Source organism: Poecile atricapillus, chromosome 15 (assembly GCF_030490865.1).
Source record: "Poecile atricapillus isolate bPoeAtr1 chromosome 15, bPoeAtr1.hap1, whole genome shotgun sequence".
NCBI lineage: Eukaryota > Metazoa > Chordata > Aves > Passeriformes > Paridae > Poecile > Poecile atricapillus.
In genome coordinates this window covers 7,161,924-7,185,473 of record NC_081263.1, presented here as the reverse complement: position 1 = coordinate 7,185,473, position 23,550 = coordinate 7,161,924, and the positions used below count along the sequence as shown (strand labels likewise).

Sequence of the window (23,550 nt, the reverse complement as noted above, 5' to 3'; positions counted from 1 at the left end):
GAATTGCTCCTCCCAGTTCCTGAAGGGGCCGATACGAAAGATGGAGGGAACCTCTTATTTGGGTCTGTAGTGACAGGACAAAGGGGAACGGCTTCAGCCTGACAGAGGGCAGGGTTAGATGCGATATTAGGAAGAAACTCATCCCTGTGAGGATGGGGAGGCACTGGCACAGGTTACCCAGGGAAGATGCGGCTGCCCCATCCCTGGAAGTGTCCAAGGCCAGGTTGGATGGGGCTTGGAGCAACCTGGGATAGTGGAAGCTGTCCCTGCCCATGGCAGGGGTTGAATGAGGTGAACTTTCAGGTCTCTTCCAGCCCTATCATGGCACGATATCACTGCAAGAGCAGGGTCATCACGTTCTGCCCTTCCTTGCAGGCACCTCAGGGGGTGAACCATGCCCAGGATCACTCTGAACGGGATCACGGTGGATTTCCCCTTCCAGCCCTACCCATGCCAGGAAGCCTACATGGCCAAGGTGCTGGAATGCCTGCAAAAGGTGTGTGAGTGTCCATCTGTGTGTCATTTCTAATGGTACAAAATGACTTCTCTAAGAAGATATTGTCACAATTCAAGTTTTCTTTATGTGCTTTCTATGCTGTCTTTCCAAATCTTCTCTGATCTTTTAATTGTATTTTTATTTTACTCTGTGGTAATTAAAATTGCAGCTGGCAGGTGACAGTCAGTAGAAATATAGATGTGGTGTTTCTGCCTAAATTGGGAAAAAGGAGAAAGGCTGAGAAAGTAGTGCTTGTATTCATTCAGTCTGTCCTTGGCTCTCTGGGGTTCCACAGAATTACAGAATCATGGATGGTTATATTTGGAAGGGAACTTAAAGCTCACTTTGTTCCCACCTCCTGCTATGGGCAGAGACACCTTCTACTATCCCAGGTTGCTCCAAGCCTCATCCAGCCTGGATTTGGACACTTCCAGGGATGGGGCAGCCACACCTTATCTGTGCCCCCTGTGCCAGGGCCTCACTGCCTTCACAGGGAAGAATTTCTTTCTAATGTCTAATATAAACCTACTCTCTGTCAGTAGGAATCCATTCTTCCTTGTCCTGTCCTTGTAAAAAGTCCCTTTCCACGTTTCTTGTAGCCCTCTTCAGAAACTGGACAGAAACTGGAAGGCCCCAGTTAGGTCACCTTGGAGCCTTCTGTTCTCCAGGCTGAACAATCCCAATTGTCTCTTCCTCGTAGGAAGGATTTGGTTGTCTTGTTAATATTTGGATATTTGTATAATTATCATTTGCTGTGCGAGAGGATAATTTTACTGAATGAATGTCAAAATAATAAAATGCTTTTTTCACAGTAGTTATATATTTATTTTTTTTTTCCTGGACACATCTTCATGTTCCCTGTTCTCTTGAGGTTCCAAACAAGCTTATTGTGGAAACTTTGGCTTTCCACCTGGCTTTGCACTGCTCTGTATCACAGTGCCTGCTTGGTGCCTCCTCTCATTGAACTCAGTGAACTCATGATATAAATTCCTTTCATACACTTGAGCTCACGGCTGCTTTTTTCCAATTTTTAGTATTGCCACACTTAAAAATTTTACCTGTAGGACGAGGTGTAAAGTTCTCTGTCTAAACTGACATGGGAGAAAACCTTAATCCTAAAGTAAACCAGCACTCTTATCTGGGAGCCACTTTCTGGGCTGGTTTTTCCATAACTTCTCATATTTTCATCTATTTTATGCTGAAATGTGACACGCTCCAATGGCTCTAACGGTGGAGAATTGAATTCCTGTGCTAAATAAATGTGATGGCTGGCTCTGGGTTTTTGATTGAGCCTCATTAAATTAATTAGAGAGTTCTATAAGTTGATCAGACCTCATGTGTGGGTGTTCCTTGGTGATGCTGCCAGCCGGTGTTTGCCCCTTGGCAGGGGACATTCAGTACTGCACCAAGACCTGTCCTACTGAACCCCTAAATCCCTCTTATTTCTCTCCAACAAAGAAGGTAAATGGCATTTTGGAGAGCCCCACAGGCACGGGGAAGACCCTCTGCCTGCTGTGTTCCACCCTGGCCTGGCGGGAGCACTTCAAGGACACCATCTCAGCCCGGAAAATCGCACAGCGCATGAATGGGGTGGAGCTCTTTCCTGACAGACCTGTGTCCTCCTGGGGCACTGCTGCCACAGATGGAGATGTCCCAAGTGAGTACCACCACCTCTGCACTCAGGGGTGTGAGCCAGCATGTGTTTTTATCTGTTTTTTATAATAAATATGCAATTATAAAAGTTACAGAGCTACTGCTGAGCAGTTTCACCATTTTATACATTTTCAAGGTGTTTTCTGTAGTTTGAATTTTTCTTAGAGCTCATTTAATTTTTTAGTTTCTTAGAAACTCATTTAGCTCATTTTATGTATGTGAATAATTAGATGACAGCATTTCCTGCTGTCTCTACAAGGCAAACTGTTACCATAGTACCAGCTGGGGAAGAAGGCTAAGAATATCCCTGGTTCTCCTTTCTATGCTTATAATGTCTTTCTGCTTTTTTTCTCTTGTTTTTGGCAGCTTATTACACTGACATTCCTAAAATAATTTATGCCTCCAGGACTCACTCCCAGCTCACACAGGTCATTAATGAGCTAAAGAACACGGTGTACAGGTGAGTATGATTTAGGGTAGTGTCCTTATTCAAAGAAAAGGTAGAGAAACCCCTCTGGTGTAGTTATTGTTTGAACTTCTGAGGATGAATGCATAAAAGATGATATCCAGAGAAATGTAGTTCCTTTAATGTGAATGTTTAGAACCTTTCCTTGTTGATGGGTTTGGTTTATTTTAATGCTTCACAGCTTCTCTTCCCTCCTTCAGTCACAGAATTTTCTGAATTTAGTCTGGTTTTGGTTTTTTACTTGACACATTAGCTCATAAAATTACATTTTTAATTTTTCCCTCTTAATATTTTTCTGGGGGCATATTTTTTTAGGCATCAGGGAACCATTACCAAGTGGAACTTTTCAGGCTGATGTACACCTATTAAGAACTTTGTGGGTTTTTTTGTACAGTGCCTGTCAGAGTTTTCAGCTCTTCACATGCCAGCATGTGGCTGAGCTCTTTGGACAGGTGTAGTCATTTGTTTATGTAGCTCATGGAAATACACAACCTTGTAATAGGCAAAAAAATCCCAAACCATGGTGAATACTTGTAGTGAATCAGTTCTGTCCTAACCTTGCTCTGAACGTCACAACCAGCTGGGAAAAGCTTCTAATGGATGACAGGCCCCAGCTGACTGGGCTGAGCTGTCACAACAGAACCTACATTTTGTGGTGGATGGTGTAAATTGCTGCTTGTGACTGCTTGCTGTGAGCTGCTGCTGCTTATTAACACCTGCAGTGCAGTGCCTCAAAGTCCAGTAACACAGCAGTTACAGACAGACTAATGGACTTGTTCTGGCTCTGACCCTTGCTTTGGGCTCATCTGTTTCTCCTGAATCTTAGTTTTGATGTATTGAATCTAAGCATGTACAACTCTGTTCTTTCTTGCTTGATCTTTAATGTCAGTTTTGTGTATCCAGGCCAAAGATTTGTGTGCTGGGATCCAGGGAGCAGCTCTGCATCAATCCTGAAGTGAAGCGACAGGAGGGCAACCACATGCAGGTGAGATCAGAGCCTGGAGAGGATGTTCAGGGAGAACGTGGAGGCTTTTGTGTCATTTCTGTGTCATTCTTCACTCTGACATTGTTTAACTACAAGAGGCTGCAGGGAAGCACAGGAGTTTGTAAATGTGTTTTTATGAATGTTGTTTCCAGTTTTGTGAGTGCAATATGTAATTCTGAGTCTCTGGTGACATTTTCTATCCAGAGAAATGTCACTGTGTAGAACATGATAGTTAATAATTTGTAGTTTGCTTTCTGATCTGCTATTTATGTGTTTGTCAAGAGCAATAATAATTTCAAAATATTGCTTCAGTTATTGATTTAGCTGCTATTTTTACAATATCAAAGATTACTGTTTTGGAAAGTGTTAATGGTAAAATATAACACATTTTTCTCTAAGCACATGAGTGTTCTGTGCTGCAAAAGAAGAGCTTAATTTGCAAGGTGAGCAGGACATGTGATTTTAAAGCTGAAGAACTGTGATTATCATTTATTAATTAGCTGGTGTTAGAACTGATTTCACTCCTTAACCTGCTTTCAGTGCCTGACAAGCTGTGCTGCTCTGGGCTGAGATAGACTTTGTTTTACAGATCTACATGTGCCGAATGAAGGTGATGGCTCGTGCTTGTCATTTCTATAACAATGTGGAAGGTGAGTGTGGCTCACCTTAATTTCTCCTGGAAGCAAAGCCTTGTTTTTTTGGGGAGGGAGGGATTTGCTAGGCAGGTGGAGAGGTCTGTAAGAGGTGGCAGAATCCACCTGTGTGTTTCTCTGTTACTGTCTTTCAAGAATGAAATATTAGTGGATGAGTTTGATGATTAGGGTAACAACAAATCTTTGTGTGATGCCTTTACCTAATCTGGTGGTTTTAATGTAATCTTTTACAGAAAAGAGTACAGAGAAAGAACTGATTGAATCAATCATGGATATTGAAGACTTAGTTAAAAATGGAAACAAGCACAGGTGAGTGATCCCCTCTGACCTTCCTCCCCTGACTTGTGAAAAATAATGAAAATTGTTTCTCTGTTCACTTTTATTAATCCATTTGTGTATCATAGTGCATGAATGTTGAATGCTTTCTTAATATTTCTGCAAGTCTGTACTGTGTTTTTTTTAACAGAGCTTGTCCTTATTATCTCTCTCGAAGCCTGAAGCAGCAAGCAGACATTATTTTTATGCCTTACAACTATTTACTAGACTCAAAGGTAAAATGTTACTTTGCTTTTAAATATAATTTTTCTTCTGTTTGTCTTATGTTGGCTTTTAGTGGATAAACAGTGGAGAGTGCTGCCTGGCAAGTGGATGAATTATGTATGATTCAAAACTAATCAAAGACAACACATGCATAAAGTTGTAAATACAAGACAAATCCTCTGCTTTACACCCCACTTCTCCCAGATATCTATTGCCAAAAATGACTCAAATTAATAGTTAAACTTTCTCAAATTAGTTGAACTAATCCCAATATGGCACACCTAGGGTGTTTTTTTTTTTCTTTATTACAAATTGTAACCTCTGTGAACATTTACATGATACATTTTAGCAGCTTCATTTCTAAAGAAAGTGATTCTGTGGTTTCCATAGTGGGCAGCCACAGCCATTGCTTGCTGTTTTCTCATGGGAAAAAAACAACCCAACTTTAAAATACATGAAAACCCAAAAGTATATCATCATTCACTTTCTCAGCCAATCAAATCCATATTTCTCAGTGGCCTTTTTGCCCATTTCCTTGCTCTGATTTTGTCTTTAGAGTAGGAAATCACACAACTTGGACCTGAAGGGGACTGTGGTGATACTCGATGAAGCTCACAATGTGGTGAGTTGTTCTGGTCTGTTACCATTTTTTTGTCTGCATCCAAAGAGTAAAACAGGCCCTGTCCTATTACAAACAGCTTGTAAAATCTGTACTCATCATTATCATGAACACTTCTTGTTTCTGTGACAGTTAAATTTTGTAGTTTAATTTAAATCCTTTTACACTGCTGATTTCTTTAGAAAGTAATGGTTTCTTTCGAAAGGGTACATCTCCAGATTTATGAGGTGTTTCTTTTCTTGGAGACTTCTGAGAAAACACTGTGTAAGGAATCATGAAAGATGCATTCTTGAAGCTCAGCTGCATCAGCTCTCCCAAGTGCAGTAGATGTTGACAGGACTCTTGTAATATTTCCAAGTCCTCACTCATAGAGGAAAGCAAGAAAAAATAAATAATGCTGTTTTATGAGTTCTTCCTTTTAGCTGGCTTGAAACTGCAGCTCTTTTCCTAAATGATGAAATGCAAAGGAACATTTGAAATATGTCCCTTTCTCTGCCACATGAAGCCACAGTCTCCCAGTGGGATTTCTGCTGAACAGCTGTGGTTTGTTGTCTGAGTGCCTGGTGTCCTTTCAGTAAACAGCCACCCGGGTCTGCTCAGCATCACTGGAGTGACTTGCATAGCTGCATCCAGGATTTGCTCCTTTCATCAGAACCTCTCTCTTTCTGCTGAAGAAATGTGTGGAAATCCTGTCACAGTTGTTTGGGATTTAGATTTTTTTTTCCCCCTTTGTAGTGTGCAAGAAATGCAAATGATGCCTGCATGCAGAAATTAGCCAGAACAGCTTCTTGTTTTGCAATAGTGTTCTGATGGTGCTATCTGTTCTAGGTTAATATGTGGAAATTTAGTGATTACCCTGAAATAAAATTAATTTCTTTCTGACTGGATTGTTTACACATGCAGCTTGCTCAGCATTTCTTTTTCTTATAACTTATTTCTTCATAGCTATTGCAGTCAAATATTTGTGTAGGCTAGGCCTTATTATTTATCATCATTCCTCAGGGAAAATGATTCTTTTTGTGAATGAAAATTTCCGGCAAAGCAGTGTGTGATTTAATTTTCAAAGTAAGAGAAAGTTTTGTCAGACTTACTAATCCTGAGTGTTTAAACCATTACTACCTTTTAAATAGAAAGTATAGAAATAGCTTTTTTGAAGAACAAACCAATTTTCTAAGTAAAAAAAAAATCCTGCTTGAACATCAGACAGTTAGTGTCTGTACTCTCTAGAATGTTGATAATGGGGAAGAGGCAAAATCTGTTCTACATTTCAGAAAGAATGATGCTTACTAGTAGTCAGAGTCTTCAGGTGTTTAAAAGATATCCTCTGGCCTGAGCTGAAGATCAAAAATGAAATCAAGCCTGGTTGTCTGGACTGCATGTCTGAAACTGCCTGAACAAACAGCACACAGAGTGGTCAGAATAATTCTTCCATTCCTTTTATTTTAGGAGAAATTGTGTGAGGAGTCCTCTTCTTTTGACTTGACTCCTTATGATTTGGCTTCAGCAATGGATGCAATAAATGTTGTCCTGGAGGAACAAGCCAAAGTGGTTCAACAGAATGAAATCAATGCTGAATTCAACATGGAGTTTGCCAGTTCAGGTGTGTTGATAGTGACACATCATTGTTTCTCTGGTATTATAAAGTGCCGCTACCGAGAGCTGGAAAATAGCTTTTAGGGAAAGTTTCTGGGAAATTTGCACTCTCATTAGTAAATAAATTGTTAATTTCTAATCGTTGTCAGACAATGGAAGATTTGATCAAACCAATGTGACATGAGGGGTTATGAAAGAGAACAGTGAGGGGAACACAAAAAAAATATCTTTCCATACACACAATTCTGACCTTCGTAACCATAATTTCTGGAAAGGCATAAAGAAACTGGGGAACGAAATAGGTGTGAAACAGCCTCTTTGAAATCCTTACTTTTTTTAACAGGACTGAACATGGAACTAGAAGATATAGCAAAGATCAAGAGTAAGTTTATTTTTTCTGTTGAAAATTGTTGTTGAAACAGTTTCAAAAGGTCAGCAATTATAAATCAAGCTCATGTAGCATTGCCATATACATTACTTACAACTGAGATGTTAAGTTGTTTGACTTTTCCCATGAACTATTTGGAATGTTTAGTCAGTTTTTTCCCAAGAAGAGAGATTTGGCAGATGAATGTGTCCTTTCCTTCTTTTTTAGAAGTTCCCATGTTTTCTAATCTTGTCAGTGTGTTGGAATTGCATCAGTTGCATCACTGCTGTCAGAACATGATGCTACCTGAAGTTAACAGCAGGAGCTTGAGATATCTCATGTATACAAAGTATTTCCAAGAACAACTTTCCCTGTCAGTAAGGAGGAATTTAACATTTAGCTGCTGACTTCAGCTTCATCTAGGAATTGAGGTCATGGAAGTTCTTAAGAGTTGAATATGAATATTTAAAATTGATATCCAGGAAATTGGTTTTCACAATTTTAGTTTATTTACGGAGTTGAGAGAACAGCTGGGCTGTTCTCTTTTGTAACAGCCTTTGTAATAAAGTACTTTTGAAAAAGAGACTTAGATGTGTCCCAGATGTTACTTTCTGTGCACCCTGACTTTTTTCCTCTTAATTTTCCTAAAGAAATTCTTCTTCAGCTTGAAAGCGCTATTGATGCAGTGGAGCTGCCAGCAAATGGCAGTGGAGTTACCAAAGAGGGAAGGTAAATTTCTTCTCATTAATGTGTTTAAATGTTAAAAAGTACAGCAAATTGTAACTGGGTGAGCTGTTGTGGTTATCGTTTTTGGGAATAGCATTTATTCAAGGTTTTGGTTTTCCTTGAATCCCCTATCTGTAGTGTTCATTATTTTTGGAGGAACTCCCTTGTTTAGTGTTTCAAGAGTGGAAAATTCTCTGCTTGGGTTTCCTGAGGTGGAAGAAGCTCCTCTCTGTGCTTCTTTCAATTTTGTGTCATGATTTAAGCAGAGGTACCAATGCTGCAGTGATGTCTCTGAGGTACCTCTGAGCTCTGGAAGCCCATTCCTAAACTGATGCCTGTTGTACGTGGTAAAAAAAGTCATGGGAATTGCATGGCAATCTGCTTCTAAATTAGTAATGGATTGTATGTTGGAAAGGATTGATGGAAAAAGGGAATGACATGGTCTGTGTGCTTTCTGCCATGGCAGTATTGTGCACTGTCTTTATAAGCAAGTAATTACTTTTATTCTTGTAAAGTTTTAGTTCTCATGGAGACAAACATGTTTTGCTACTTGATGGTGAAATTGTTCTGAAAGAGTAACATTTTTTTTACCTATTTGATTATTTACAGTGTTTACCCATTTCTGCTTTTTCTTTGTAAATTGCAGCTTCATCTTTGATCTGTTTGCAGAGGCCCAAATAACATTGCAGACAAAATCCTCCCTCTTGGAGTCACTGGAGCAGATTTTACAGTTTCTTTCAGGCCGTAAGTGCATGACCTTGTTAGCTGTTTTACTCAGACTCTCCTCTTTAGTGTAAGTAAATGGAAATTTGTTTTTAGTGAGAACAATCAAATGATAAAGCTTCTATAAGCTAAAATCTGACCTTAAGGACTTGTGTCTTTTTACTAAGATTTGGAGGGTCCTCTGATGGGAAACATTTTATGTCTGTTCATGTAACTGAAATAATGCTGAGAACCACCTTGTGTCAAAAGATGAGTGTGTACCCATGTATGGGTCCATCCATCCACATGGAGGATTTTTGCACAGACACTATTTTTCTCCAAAACCTTGTGGATTGTAGTGTGAAGCTTGCTGTCATTTTGCTGATGGTACTTTTAGTGTTTGAGTTCTTCCTTGGTCCTGGATTTTTTTTCCTCAATTTAACAAGCTTCTGTTCTAATGTCTGTCAGTATCTTGTTCTTAAATTGGTCTTCTGTAAAGAAAATTTTTCAAGTTCTACATGTGTTAAGAAAATGATTTAGCTCTTACCAGCAGACTCTTCAGAAAAAAGTTGAAGAGTGTAGAATACAGACTGTCAGTTCTGCAAGGACATCCTTGGATGACACATCCACCCTTCCTTTTTTCTTTGCCCAGCACCTTTCTCCTTTTAGGCCATGTGCATTCTGGCCTGACAGGTACATCATTTCTGCTGCAAAATTCCCACCATCAGTGTATTTTGTATGTTATTTTAACTGCTCCTCTAATTGCTGCTTTAATTAGCTCCTTTCCCATTTTTAATGCAGAGGAGCTTTAAGAAGTATATGTAATTTTCTGGGGTGACAGCTTCCCAGTGTGTCAGACATGGAATGCCAGTTTTATATTTCTCTTGGCATCTTGAATAATGATGAAAATCTTGAAATAAATTATTTGTTTCTGAGAATATTTTTAAGCCATATTCAAAGTGTTGAGCTGCTCAGATAGGCGTGGCTGTACACAAGAGGATGTGTATTTGTGTTTCAAGAGTAATCTTGTGCTGCTCCCTCCAGGTACTGGGATATTTATCAATACATCTGGATTGCATAAGGTCTCAGATATTATCCAGGTAAATATTTAATGCTGCTTCTATAAATATCTGAAGGATAGAAGAGTTGGTTTTAAAGATGTGGAAAGATATTGGATCAGTTTTATCCTTGTTGGGATGTACACTTGTGCACTGGTGCAAGTTTATAATTTTTGAGGAGAAAGCTTCTGTCTGGTGGGGTGGATTAATCTGATTTTTACCCAGGTTGTTCTTTTGTAGTTCTCTCCCTTTTTGGAGATGCAGGATTTAAATTCTGGCTGGGCTTAGCATCCACCAGGTGGAGCTGGGTCATTGAACTTGTTTGCAGCAGTGTTTGGGAATATGAGATCATCTCATGAAATAACAAGATAGGCTAAGGAAAGAAGCAAACAACAGATAATTTAATTATGCTTTTTTCATTTAATTACTAACTTATGAGATGTCTAAAACAAAAATCTTTCCAGTTCCATAGGAAATGAACGTAACACTTGTGGGTATCCACATAATGCTGTCAGTCATCTCTCTTCTGTGCACTTCCAAAGCTTTGATTGTGAAAATCCCAAGCCCCATAAAATTCAGAGATGCAGTGGGCCAGTGGTCTGTCCAATGTATGTGTGCAAAAGGGCACCAGAGATTAACGCCCTGTCTGAAAGTGAAAATAAAAAATACATTCAAACTTTGCAGACCTGTATGATAAAGAGAAGTTACCTGGGTGTGTTTTGAGTGGTCCTGGCAGGTTTGCAGAACTGAACTCTCAATGCATGGGTGTTTGTGAGGGTGCATTCCCAGTGGCATACCCAGGATTTCATTTTTCCATCATTGGTTAAACAAAACCTTCCTGTATGTTCCAGTACAGTAGTAGTGATTTGTGTACACTGGTACCAAATGGTTTGTACTGGGAGATGTTGCTATTTTGAGAGAAGGTCAGGTGAGCCTAATTTAAATTACTTTCTCTGGGTTTCAAAGCTGAGAGATGAGAAAATTCACAAGTAGAAACCAGATCCCCTGATTCCAGAGGATTGTTGTCCAAGACGGGGAATAATTGTCTGTGTGTGCTCTTTTGGGCTGTGGATAGATAAAAGGAGATTTGAATTTGGAGAAGAAAGCTCAGATCCCTTTTCTGCTGCTGGGGTTACGCACATGGGGAGTGACTGCAAAGGATCTGCCAGGGGATAGTTTGCCATCTTGAGATAGGTGGTACTAGGACAGAGTTTTTGTTGGGTAAACAGTGTTTGCTTCTTGCAGAGCCTTGTCTTTGAGTCTTAATTTATCACCAGCTTGTTTTAATTAATAGGAATTCTTTTCTTCCTTTTCAAATAACACTTACTTAAAATCTCTTTTGTACACCATATATTTGGCTATTTTTCAGAAGTAAATATTTCCAGGAATTGTGCTTTTTTTTTTATTGCTGGGGAACATCTTGTGACTAGATGATACTCTTATGAGCTTGGGTAATTCCTATCAATGTCTGGAGAAATTTTGTTTAGAAAAATTAACAGAGTTGTAAATATTTGAGAACCACAGCTGTTTTCATTGAAGTTGCAATGGGATGCTCTATGTTTGAAAGAGCATCATCTGTAGTCATGAGACATCCCATACAGAAAAGGGGAGAAAATCATAACTCTGATAGAAGCTTTTAATTTAATATGTGGACAGCTAGATATGATTACAACTTGATTGTTTTTCTAAGCAGAGTGTTACTAGCAGAGGGACCACAGATGAAATTTTAAACTGAAGGAACTCAAAAAGTTCTCTGCTTGGTTGTGACTGATCTCTTAAGAGTGTTTGTTTATCCACAGCCAGAGACATGAACAGTGTGAATAATAATGCTGTCATTTGTATAGTTTGGGTATATTTAGATACTGGCTTGTAGTTTTTAGAACAATGAGAGCTCCATGAGGGTAGCAGGAATTGCCCAGAAGAACCATGTTTATTGAAGGTTCTCTGTCTTGATAACAAGAATAAGGAAATAAATTTATCACAGCAGTAACTTTTGTGGAGACACTTCTCAGTGCAAAGATGCATTAGGGTTTTTACTGAAAGCAAAAATTAAAAGGATGTATGTGTCAAAAATAACATGGCCAGCAGGAGCAGGGAGGTGATTGTCCCTCTGTGCTGGGCAGTGGTGAGGCCTCACCTCGAGTTCTGTGTCCAGCCCTGAGCTCCTCATGACAAGGAGAGGAGCTGGAGCATGTCCAGGGAAGGGCCTGGAGCACCAGGAGAGGCTGAGGGAGCTGGGGGCTCATCCTGGAGAAGAGGAGGCTCAGGGGGGACCTTCACACCCTCACAACTCCCTGACAGGAGGGGGCAGCCAGGTGGGGGTCAGGCTGTGCTTCCAGGGAACAAGGGACAGGACAAGGGGAAATAACCTCATGCTGTGCCAGGGGAGGTTCAGGTTGGACATCAGGAAGAATTTCTTCATGGAAGGGGTTGTCAGGCATTGGAAGGGGCTGCCCAGGGAGGTGCTGGAGTTCCCATCCCTGGAGGTGTTTGAGGAACGCTTGGACGTGGCACTCCATGCCCTGGGCTGGGTGACAAGGTGGGGATCAGTCACAGGTTGAACTCAACGATCTTGGAGGTCATTTCCAACGTAAATAATGCTGTGATTCTGTTTCCCTCCATTTTCCAGACAGTGTTCAGCATCGATCCCCCAGAAGGAGTCACAACAGGATTCCTGCCACGTCAGGCAATATCTAAATATTACAAGGTGTGGGAGGCTTTGTTTTTCCTCATGGCATCTTACGTCTGTGCTTTGTGTATCTAAGACTTGGGAGGATGTGAATAGTACAGCAAATGATGTTGGTTACAGGGAGAAAAAAGACACAACAAAAAAAACCCCAAAAAACAAAAACCTCAAAACCGCCCCCAAAAAAACCCCACCAAAGGAACTGTATTTAATTTAGATTCTTAAGAGAAACACACTTTTTTAAGGGGGTTGTAAATTAAATTATGAAAGTGGAGCAAATGGGAATTTCAGAGAATTTTAATACTGGATATTAAGCAAGAATTGATGTTTTCTTCCAATAATGTGTTTTTAGTTTAGCCCAGTGCTAAGCAAATGCAATAGAACCACTGACCCGCCTCCCTGAAATTGTTTTAATTTGTTAAAAGTTTGGAATTTACGAGATGTGTTGTTATGATGAATTTTAGGAAGGTATTTTTCTAAATATCACATTAAGACTTGATACTATTTTTGTTGCCAAATGAAGCAAATCTTTCCACCACAATAGTGTTCTACGTTTAATCTGTGTGGTTTATGCTGGTGGAAACACCCAAATAATTGGGTTCTGGGTCTCTGCTTAGGTCAGCCCTTGAAAAACTGCTCCCATCATCTGACTCAAAAATGACTGGTTGGATGCTGGTGCACTTCTTTCCTCCTTAGTTATGAAACATTGGAAGCTAAACAGAAAAGAGACAGGAAATTCTATAACCTTAGTAACACTATAAAAGTGACACTGATTGCATTAATTACTCTTAATGTGGGCCAGGTTTTTTTTGAGGGATGAGGTGCAAGTTGGTTTTTGCGGCCATTGCTAGAAATGTTTGTTACTTTCCTTCAGGTACATATTCACGTGGATAATGGTAATCAAAAAAAGAAACAAAGGACAGATCTCTGGAATTCATCATCTTCAAAAAAACAAGGTACAGGACAGCTCTTGGGGAGGTTCATGCAAAAGCTGGATTGAAAACTCCTCTACTGCTCCTTTCTGATTCAAATAGGAGCAAACAAGTGCAGCTCCATTGTGGATACAATGAGTTGGGGAACAAGTTTTTCACTCTTATAGTTATTTCTGTAGGGGAGGAGACACCTGCCATCTCAATATAAAAATTTCTTGTACCATTGGTGTTTTGTGCACTGCTGGAGTTCTTTCAGGGCAACGATTCCGGTGAAAGAAAATCATCTCCCTTATGGAATTGTTCTTTGTATTTGCATAGAGAAAATCTTCAGAGCAGCCAAGAATGGGGAGCTCTCCTCCAACCCTCAGGTTGATACTGAGGCTCATGACATGTTCTGTTCTCATCTTACCAGCTGGTTTTCTCTGTACAACTGTGTTGAGTTAGACACAAAATTGCTGTTGAATGAGGCTGTAACTGCCCTGGTCAAGAAGGGGTTCAGTTACTATGGCAAAAATGTTTGTCAGAGGTGATATAAGAGTAAATTCCATGAAAGTTCTCATTCTCTGTTGAAATGATTTACATTGTGCAGGTGTTAACAGTTTGTTGGCTTGTTTTGGAGCTCTGTAAGGAGAGTTGATGGGATGTGCCAGAGATCTTGTCCAGATCATGTGAATTCTCAGGCAAAACATGCCATGCCTTGGGGCACATTTTCCTTTTCTGGGATGACCTGCTTTGCGAAACTTCCGACTTTGAACAACTTTCTAAATTCTTCAGGATGTCTTGTCAGTTCTTGATCATTTAAGCTTCAACTTAACTTTCCAGTTCGACTGGGATTTCTCCCTCTCCTTGTGTCTCTCTTCCCACCTGTTTTGTTCCTTATGCTCTGCAGAACCGAGCATCTGGAATTACCTCAATATAACAATTCTTCAAAACCATATATTTAGAAGAAACTTGGCTTCTGAATCAAAGGCTAATCTTGATACTCCTGTAAAGCAACACCAAGCTTGGCTTTGTTGGACTGAAACATTCATTCTTTCTGGTTTTTTAATGGTTTTTTTTTTAATAATTAGGTTGAAAACAAAACATTTTCAGTTAGAGAAGACAGATACAGATCCCTTCACCTAAGCCTTCTTAACAGAGTACTCTTCAGGGACTTTTGTAAATACTTTGCTTCATAACTATCTACTCAATTACTCAGTTAAGTGCTCATGAGTATGTAAGTATCTGTTTCATAGAAGTCCTTCTTTTAAGGACAAAAGTAACATTTTTCAAAGAATTTCAAAGAATTTCAAAGAATTTACAAGAATTTACTGTTTTTGCACATAATATCCCCTTAAATGTTTCCACAAAGTTAGTGCAGTTTGGTAATCTGCAAATGTTGTTTTCCTGAGATATTGCTCAATTGAAGTTTTAAGATACAGGAATAATTCTGAGTAAATTTGGTTAAGGATGGGTGCAGGAAGAGGCTAATACAAACAGTTTTAGGTTAATTGCACAATTTGGAGGATTTATACACAGAAATACAAAGCAGTGTGAGAATTCTGTGATTCAGTGGATGGATTCTGATATATTTATTTTTCAAATAAAAACAGTATTTGCAAGTACCTGTGTAACACACCTGGGTATGCTGAGACTTGTGCTTTATGTAAGCCTAGGAGAGGCCAGACATAACAGATCGAGTCTCTGGTTTCCTGTGGTGATACAGCAAATGGTATAGAAATAATTAAAGCATTTAAGAACAGCTGTTTTCCAGGGATTTTGTGGAAATTATCCACTCAAACATCATTCTCTACAAAGTAATTGTTGAGGAGAAGGGGCATAGCTTGGAATAGCTGATGAGATTCGTGCCTGAGTCATCTGGGAACAGATGCTGTTTGTCAGTAATATTGGACTGTTGCAGTTTAGCATTAAGTTAAAATGCTTTTATTCATGGCTCTAAATCATCATGTTGTAAACTATTAGCAAACCATTTCTCCCTGCATTAGCTCTCCTTGTACCAGGAATGGAAAAAGCTGCTGCAGAGATCAGCTTTGTTTCATGCCCATCACTTCCTGCTGGTGAATGGGACCTTGAAAATGGATTTATTGTTGTTAAGCTTAGAGACATAATTGTGGCACACCAGACTAAAAATGTACAGCAGTCCCAACTTGTCCAGGAACTGGGAACTGGTGCCTGGCAGTTGTCATGCTGGGTTACAGAAACGTGTTTCCAGCTGAGCACTGGAGGAGCAGACATGGGGGGCTGGTGTCCTTTTCCAGGCCATCCCATATCAGCCCAGTTTGGTTTTGTGCTGGGATTTCTTGGGTTCCTGGCTGAGTGACTTTGTTCTTGTCTGTAGATGCTCACTAGCCTGTCCATACACAAATGCATATTAATTTGCACCAATTGTTAGTGTGAGTTAGAAGGATACAGAATTCGCTGAATTTTGGAATGTGAGTCTTCTAGAATTTGGGCATTGTCTGGATGTGTTTGCCCGGATGAGATGGAAGGGTAAAACTTCAGCTGAGAGTAAATGTTCACTTGTAATTCTAAGCAGTAAGTGACTCACTGGGCAGATATTAATGGGGATTTCCTGAAAACGTCAGCCTTTTCTTTTGGAAATGAAGGCTTTGCTTGATGTGTGTAAATTTAAAAGAAATCCACATGATACTTGGATTAGAGGTATTTATTTTTATCACTGAAACTAATCATGTAAAACAGGATCAAAAACAAAAGCTGATGTTTTATTTGGCGGCTCTTGTTCTTGACATGGATATTGTTTTCATTCATTTGTGCCTGTGTCTCTGAGAAGCTGATGCAGTTTTCAGCAAGCTTGAGCTGAGCAATGAAAGAAATGGCTGATGCAATTTTTAAATTTTTCTTAATATTCTTTCAGTTGATAATTTACATACTTTCAGAGTCACACACTAAAATACGTGTGTGTATATATATATATATATATATATGTCACCACATCCCACAAAAGATTTGAACAGAAATTGAAATGTTTGGGAGTTGACTGTGGGGAAAGAGGGAAGTTTAGGTGAATGACTTACAGCCTATATAGATATATAGAAAATTCCTCATAGAGAAGGGCTTTTTTCAAGCAAGTGCAAGACTGGACATACTTTCTTAATAGATTACAAGGGAGCAGTGATGTTTTAATTAAAAGTCATTTAATCTGGGAAGAATAAGCAGGACATAACGTACAGCTGGCATTTTAACTTTGGATGCTGTCTGGTTTACTCTCAGAAGTTCAGGTGCAGTGTGCCATATGCTGGTCATAGTCTAGTTTTTCCACTTTGACTGACTTCTTAATATTTCCTCTTTATTTAATGCAGGGAAGACTTTAAGCTATTGGTGTTTCAGCCCTGGGTACAGCATGCAGGAGCTCGTTCGACAGGGAGTCAGGACAATCATCCTCACCAGTGGGACACTCTCCCCCCTCTCATCATTTACAATGGAAATGCAGATGTGAGTACCTGGATGTGGGACCACTGCCATTCCTGAGAAATGCACAATCTACTCTTATGGATTTAGGTTTTAGCTCAGGATTTTAAAGTGTTCTGTTTGCCCAGAGAAGCTGTGGCTGCCCCATCCCTGGAAGTGCACAAGGCCAAGCTGAATGGGGCTTGGGGCACCCTGGGATAGTGGCAGGTGTCCCTGTCCATTGGCAGAAAGGTGGAATGAGATGAGCTTTAAGATTTCTTCCAACCAAACCATTCTATAATTCTATGGTTCTGGAACTGGTAGGGAATCGCATCATGGGCATGACTGGGATCTTCTTCTTTTTTTCTCCAGCCCTTTTCCTGTGTGCCTGGAGAATCCTCATGTAATCGATAAACACCAGCTCTGGGTTGGGATCATTCCAAAGGGACCTGATGGAACTGTGCTTACTTCCACCTATGAAAGAAGGTAGTGAACTTCCATGTGGAATCCTGCTTTGAAGTTTTGGGTTCCAACTTTTTGGGTTCTGTTAACAGGGAGTATGCTAGTTAAGTAAGGGATCTCTAGTGGTTTTTTAGATAAATGCTGTAGAACACCACCCTTTAACCACTCCTACTCAAAATTTAGAGCTGGAGGTCTGGAAGGGATCAGGTACCAAGGCACTGATAGTCCTTGATGGCCCTGACCAGCCTCAGCTGGGACCTGCACCCACTGCCATCCCCCAGGAGCTGCACTGAACCCCATCCAAAATGTTTTTTGCTGACGGCTTAATTGACTTGAAACAGGACCAGCCTTTGTAATAATTATTTTTATATTTAAAGCTTGTCAACATGCCCAGCCTCTGTTTCACCTCTGAGTTGCTTACTTAAGGAAAACATGTCCAAATATTTGTCAAGCTCTTTACATCATCATTTTTCTTGCTCATCTGGTCTTCCATCACTTTGCCTCTGTCTATCTGTTGTTCAGAGTTGCCAGTGCTTCTGCTGCCAGAAAAGGTCAAATGTTCCATAGAACTGGAAGGGGACTCAGCAATTGTAATGGATTTTTACAGAGAAGTTGTAATCTGGAAAATCCTCAGATTGGATTTCTCATTTTCAGAAGTTTTAATGTGCTATTTCTGTGTATTTCTGTTGAAGATACTGTCTTATAAAGAAGGAGGGTTGGAGATTCCGTCCCTCCAGGGCTTTAGAACATGGGGAATTTTTGAGGGAAAGGGATTCACAGTTGTTCACTCTGTTTTGACAACATCTCTGTGTTGATACTGGTATTTGTAGGTCTTACAAAGGTACATATGTTAGGTTTTTTCCCTGCATATATAAATTTTCTGAGAAAACAGTACACAAAACTACAGGATACTAAAAAAAAGGAACATAAAGGCATGAGAGAACAGGAGTTTTCAGTCAGGTCTGGAAGAGCATAAATATGGCTCATTGGAGAGCAGGACTTCCTTCAGCCAAAGGAAAGTGATTTACTGGATAGTAACCATAGTAACCAAACTTGCCCTGCAACAACACCACACCTAATGCATCAATTACTATTTTAAATTGTTGTAATGTTAGTCAGGCTTGGCAGACTTTTCTGGTAGAACTTTCACGTGTGTTGTTACTCACATGGGTGCTCATTTCTACCTGTGAATGTAGTCAAGGTATTACTAATTCTTGCCCTTGGTGTTGGTGCTTGCCATAGGAGGGAGAGCAGCTGGGAGTCTGGAAATGCTATTTTAGATGAACATCAATGGAAGTCAGTGTGGCTGAAAAACATAGAAAAGGAAATGCAACGGTGGCATTTGATTTCTCTTCTTTGCAGGTTTTCAGAGGATTATTTATCTTCTCTGGGGAAAACAATAGGTAAGTGAAGTGTGTGGATTTGAGAAATGGGTTAATGCCCAGGATTTTTGGAAATTCAGAAAGGGCAATGCTAAAGAAGATGGAGCAAGAGGAAGGTGAAGGATTGCAGTACGTATCTCACTGCTGTCTGGTTTTCTGTGTTTCTGCTTGCTCAACCAGCTGGCTTCTGTCATAGCACACAAAATTGAGTCCCTGGCTTCATATTTCCAAGTCTGGACTTCATTTTTATTGTCAGGAGTTTGTGTTTGGTTCAAAAATGTGATTTGAATGTGGCTCAAACTGGGAAATCAATAGCCAGAGATGATGCAGCCAAGGATGAGCAGAGCAATTGAGGATCACAGGAAATCAGTGCAATTTTTTGTGATATTTTAATATCACAAATATGTGTGATATTTGTGTCAAGCCTGCCTGAAGTCAGCATTTATTGTTGTGGTAATTTTTTTATAAATATAATAGAACTACAAAGTCATAACACATACGGACAGAATAAAAGAAGAGCATTTGTGTGGCTTGGCTAACATGGCTGAAAAGAATCTGTTAAATCTAGAAATGCTTGAAGGATGTGGAGGAGAAATGAAAGCTAGTTTGGCTTCTATGTTAAAGCTTACACTTTGACAAGATGATCAAATTCTTTTAAGAAATAAAACAACTTCCAATACACAATCATTTGTGTCAGTAAAGTAGAAAATATTTTGGAAGGAAGCTATGCTGTTTTTTCCTTGCAATCTATGTTCTCCAGGATGAAAATGCCCTCATCTACACCCTTGTCTTATCTCACTGCAGGTAACCTTGTGCGAGTTGTGCCACATGGGCTGTTGGTGTTCTTCCCATCGTATCCTGTCATGGATAAGAGCCTGGAATATTGGAGAGTATGTTCATTGCTCTGCCTTTGTTATGTGGTTTGGTCACATGCATCAGACAGCTTGAGTTATTCCATTTAACCACATTAATTAAAAACCTTCTAGTGGAAGATGTCACTGCTCGTGGCAGGGGGTTGGAACTAGATCATTATTAAACCAACTCAAAACATTCTGGGATTCTGTGAAAAATTCCTTGTTAATAAGTAAATTATAAAATCTACAAAGTAAAATCTCAGGTAAGGCTTCTTTTATTTTGATCACAATATACTGAAGTGTGGTGCTCTAGAAACCAAACCCAAAAGAATCTGAACATATTATTCCATCTGATGTCACATTTTATTTAGTTCATCAGACTTTTTTTTATTAAATCTCTGAATTAGAATTGGTCTCAGTGTTTCAACACTTGGAAAATATCCCAATATGAGCATTTCTCCTTCATTTTTAGTTTGTAACCATTGCAACTGTAACTTCTGGTACTTCTGTGCTCATGAGCTGAATGTCCCTGGTGAGATTTGCTAGAACAGTTCTGGTTTAAATGCTCCTTGAAAAGGCAGGGTCAGAGGTTTTATGCTGTGGAGTGGGACTGGGAGGTGAGTGCTGGAACTCTCCCATCTGCCTGATGTCTGAGGTGCACCAGCTGCAAGGAATCACTGTTGGTGTTCTCAGGGGGTTGTACATTTCTGCTTCCATCTCTTCCTGTGTTTGGTAAGGGAGGAACAGGCTGTGGTGGGGAAGTGTAGTGACCATTTCTGAGCGTTTCTGTTCTTGTGGTGTGAGCTCACTTGGTGTTCTGACCTGTTCCTTCTCTCTCTAACAGGAGCATGATTTTGCCAAAAGAATAGAGGAAGTGAAGCCAATGTTTGTGGAGCCCAAGAACAAAGGAAGCTTTTCAGAGGTTGATTATTTGCATTACATACCTCTATAATTTTCAGAAACTGTTTCTATGTTTAATGATCTCTGTTTGGGTGTGAAATACCCCAATTTTTGCCCTAGGGTGAAAGTAAAATTCTGAATGCTTCTTTGAAGTGTAGTTTTCCTGTGCATCCTTCCTTTTCTCTCTTGTCTGGCCATGCAGGGTTCAGTCTTCAGATAAATCTGGTGATGTAACAGCAGCTAACACACACAAGTGCTGAGTAACTGAACTGGTGGAAAGCTGTCATTTCAGTAGTCAGCATTTGTGAACGTTCTGTAGGACTTTTCCTCCCAGCTTATCCTGCTTTGGATGTTGGAGAATTGTGCAGTGTCATCCTGATTATTTATAGTATATTTATTTATATTCTGTTTGCTTCTTAGAATAATTAATATCTGAGAATTGCTTTCCTGATTTGCCTCTTTTACTTAAGGATCTGCAGAAACACAGGATGGTCCATCTTCTCATCAGAAGTATCTGAATTTTTTTATGCTTACCCAGATGTGTTCTGGATTTCACAGTGGTATAAGGATTTTGCTAAGAAAATGGCTTCTCACATTTGCAGTTATTTAAAAGTAAAGACAATTATACTAAGCCAAATTAATCACAATTTATATCTTAGTGTACAACTCAAATTTAGTTAGTACAGGATAACACCTTTCATCTTCTTAAACTTACATATTTTAGGTTATTGATGCCTACTATGATAAAGTCACCTGTCCTAAGTCCAATGGAGCTGCATTTTTGGCAGTGTGTCGGGGCAAGGTAAGGTAACTGAGTATTTGTTTCATCTGAGATCAGATTGTATAATTTACAGAAAAAAACCCTTCATTTTCGATTTCAATACGTTTCTGTTATTTGACTCTAAGTGTATGTGGGGAAAAAAACAAGTGCTCTGAAACTTTTTCAAAATTAGGTCACATTTCTGTGTGATGTACTGCTGTTTTTATTAAAGGGACACATTTTGATTTCTCTGAAGTGGATGAGCATCATACTTGCATTTCATGTTGGCTGCTCACTGAAAACATGACCCATTAAATGAGAACAGCTCTTCTGGAGAACTGTAATGAAACAAGTTAAAACAACACTGCTGCAAACCAAACATAACACTTAGCTTTGAAACGCTTGCTTCATTAACTTGATGTTCTCCGGACACATTTGATGGCCTTTCCTTTACATCTTCCAGTGCTGGTAAATGGACTTATGTTTATCAGTGGAAATATTTGTGAAATTACACTTAGAGTCTTTTTGCTGCTGTTTACTGTGTACCAGGAGAAGATCCAACTTCTTTTGAAACTTTGGTCCCAGTCTCCAAGGAGGCTGTTGAAGTGAAGAAAACACATAGCTCTCTCAAGTCTCATTGCTAAGATTTGGAGAATTGATTCAGCTGAAAAACTGAACAGCTCTTTTTTTTCCTTAATTTTTTTAGTCTGTTCTACTTCATTAATTTCACAAAGTGATTTTCCAGCACAATGAATGTGTACAAGGGACATGAGTGATAAATACTTGATGGAATGTCAACAGCACAGCTGCTGAACATGGCACTATAGTCTGGTGAATCTGATGGCTTTCTGTTATTGCTTAGAAATAATTCTGTTAATTTTTACTGTCAGAGAAGGTTTGCTATGTTGTTGTTCTTGTCAACAACTCAGGGTGTGAAAGGTTTAAACAAAAGTGTTGACACGTTCTCAATACAGCTGTTCTTACCCAGGAGCAGGACAGCCATTAACAGGGTTGGCTGAGCCTTGCTTTGGCAGAGGAAAAAGCTAAGTTTAAACTCCTGGTAATAAAAGAAAAAAAAAAAATCTTGTTGAAACTATTCATTGAAACTATTGATAAACTACCCTTGGCCAGGGAATTAATTGAATGGAGAAAAACAACAATTTTGGAATTGCTCTGAAATGTCACTTCAAACCCCGCTGATGATGGAAAACTCTGTCCCTGCAGGCCAGTGAAGGATTGGACTTTGCAGACATAAATGGACGAGGAGTCATCATTACTGGACTTCCATTTCCCCCTCGTATGGAGCCCAGAGTCATTTTAAAGATGCAATTCCTGGATGAGATGAGGAGAAGTGGTGCAGGTGCACAGGTAAGACTGGGCAGCTTCTCACTCTTGGTTGTTCATGCAACCAAGAGTTCATATAATTTGTTCATGTCATTGGTTCTTCCTCTTGTCCCAGTGGGTTTTGGGTTTTGTTATCGTCTCAGCCTCATGGGACCATGAATATCAAAAATGCAAACAGGCTTGGGAATTTGTCACAAATACAGACACCTTTTTTTAATAGTATTGCAGGTTCCAAATTCTGGTACAGTCTTGAATATAGGCCCCAAAAAAGGATGTAATTAAAGTTTAAGTCAAAATCTTTGTATGTATGTTATCCATCTCTCATTCTGAGAGATGTATTTCATCCAGAGTGTGGGCAGGAAGAATGGCCTATGCTGGCTGCTTTGGGAATTATTGTTTTGGAAGTGTGGTGGTGTGTGTTGTGGTGTTTGAGTTTGGTTTTCTATTGCTTGAGGCACAGGAATGAATGATCCACTTTAGTCTGTTCTGCAGGTCTTAAAGAATATGGTGAGTCTGTTGTGAAGGCTCTGAGTGTATCTTGTAGGAAATAGCCTCTCCAGCTGGACATCACTACTTGAGTGTTCTGTGTTCTGTAAATCAGGTGTGACTTTTGAATCCACCTGTGTCTGGTTTTCCTCAGCTCTTTGAGATTTGTCACTACATCTGGGTGATACTATCAAACATCTGTTCTGTACTTCTTATTTCTTTAGGAAAAAAATAGTGACTGTATGGCACAGAGAACACATTTTACCTGGTAAATAATGTTAATTCTTCCTCCTACCTCTTGCAGTATCTGTCTGGGCGTGAGTGGTACAGTCAGCAGGCGTCCCGGGCTGTCAACCAGGCCATTGGCCGGGTCATCAGGCACCGCCAGGACTACGGGGCCATCTTCCTGTGTGACCACAGGTACACCCTGCCTCCCTGAATCCCACAATATTTTGGGTTGGATGGAACCTTAAAGCTC

The 23,550-nt window shown here is 39.7% G+C and overlaps 1 protein-coding gene across 1 annotated transcript in view; it reads left to right on the top strand.

The window, feature by feature from the left end:
• Positions 1-191: 191 nt before the first annotated feature.
• RTEL1 (regulator of telomere elongation helicase 1) overlaps positions 192-23,550 on the top strand; it is a 44,471-nt gene continuing 21,112 nt past the window's right edge. The window contains exons 1-24 of the mRNA XM_058850825.1: positions 192-291; positions 376-496; positions 1,955-2,153; positions 2,516-2,609; positions 3,519-3,600; positions 4,190-4,250; positions 4,487-4,562; positions 4,720-4,804; positions 5,350-5,415; positions 6,859-7,012; positions 7,349-7,387; positions 8,023-8,101; positions 8,745-8,842; positions 9,845-9,900; positions 12,488-12,565; positions 13,419-13,500; positions 16,797-16,929; positions 17,257-17,370; positions 18,709-18,749; positions 19,533-19,618; positions 20,427-20,504; positions 21,207-21,284; positions 22,467-22,610; positions 23,377-23,492. Of these exons, the coding sequence (XP_058706808.1) occupies positions 395-496; positions 1,955-2,153; positions 2,516-2,609; positions 3,519-3,600; positions 4,190-4,250; positions 4,487-4,562; positions 4,720-4,804; positions 5,350-5,415; positions 6,859-7,012; positions 7,349-7,387; positions 8,023-8,101; positions 8,745-8,842; positions 9,845-9,900; positions 12,488-12,565; positions 13,419-13,500; positions 16,797-16,929; positions 17,257-17,370; positions 18,709-18,749; positions 19,533-19,618; positions 20,427-20,504; positions 21,207-21,284; positions 22,467-22,610; positions 23,377-23,492 (2,141 nt within the window). The 5' untranslated portion in view covers positions 192-291; positions 376-394. The remainder of the gene's footprint in view (positions 292-375; positions 497-1,954; positions 2,154-2,515; positions 2,610-3,518; positions 3,601-4,189; positions 4,251-4,486; positions 4,563-4,719; positions 4,805-5,349; positions 5,416-6,858; positions 7,013-7,348; positions 7,388-8,022; positions 8,102-8,744; positions 8,843-9,844; positions 9,901-12,487; positions 12,566-13,418; positions 13,501-16,796; positions 16,930-17,256; positions 17,371-18,708; positions 18,750-19,532; positions 19,619-20,426; positions 20,505-21,206; positions 21,285-22,466; positions 22,611-23,376; positions 23,493-23,550) is intronic.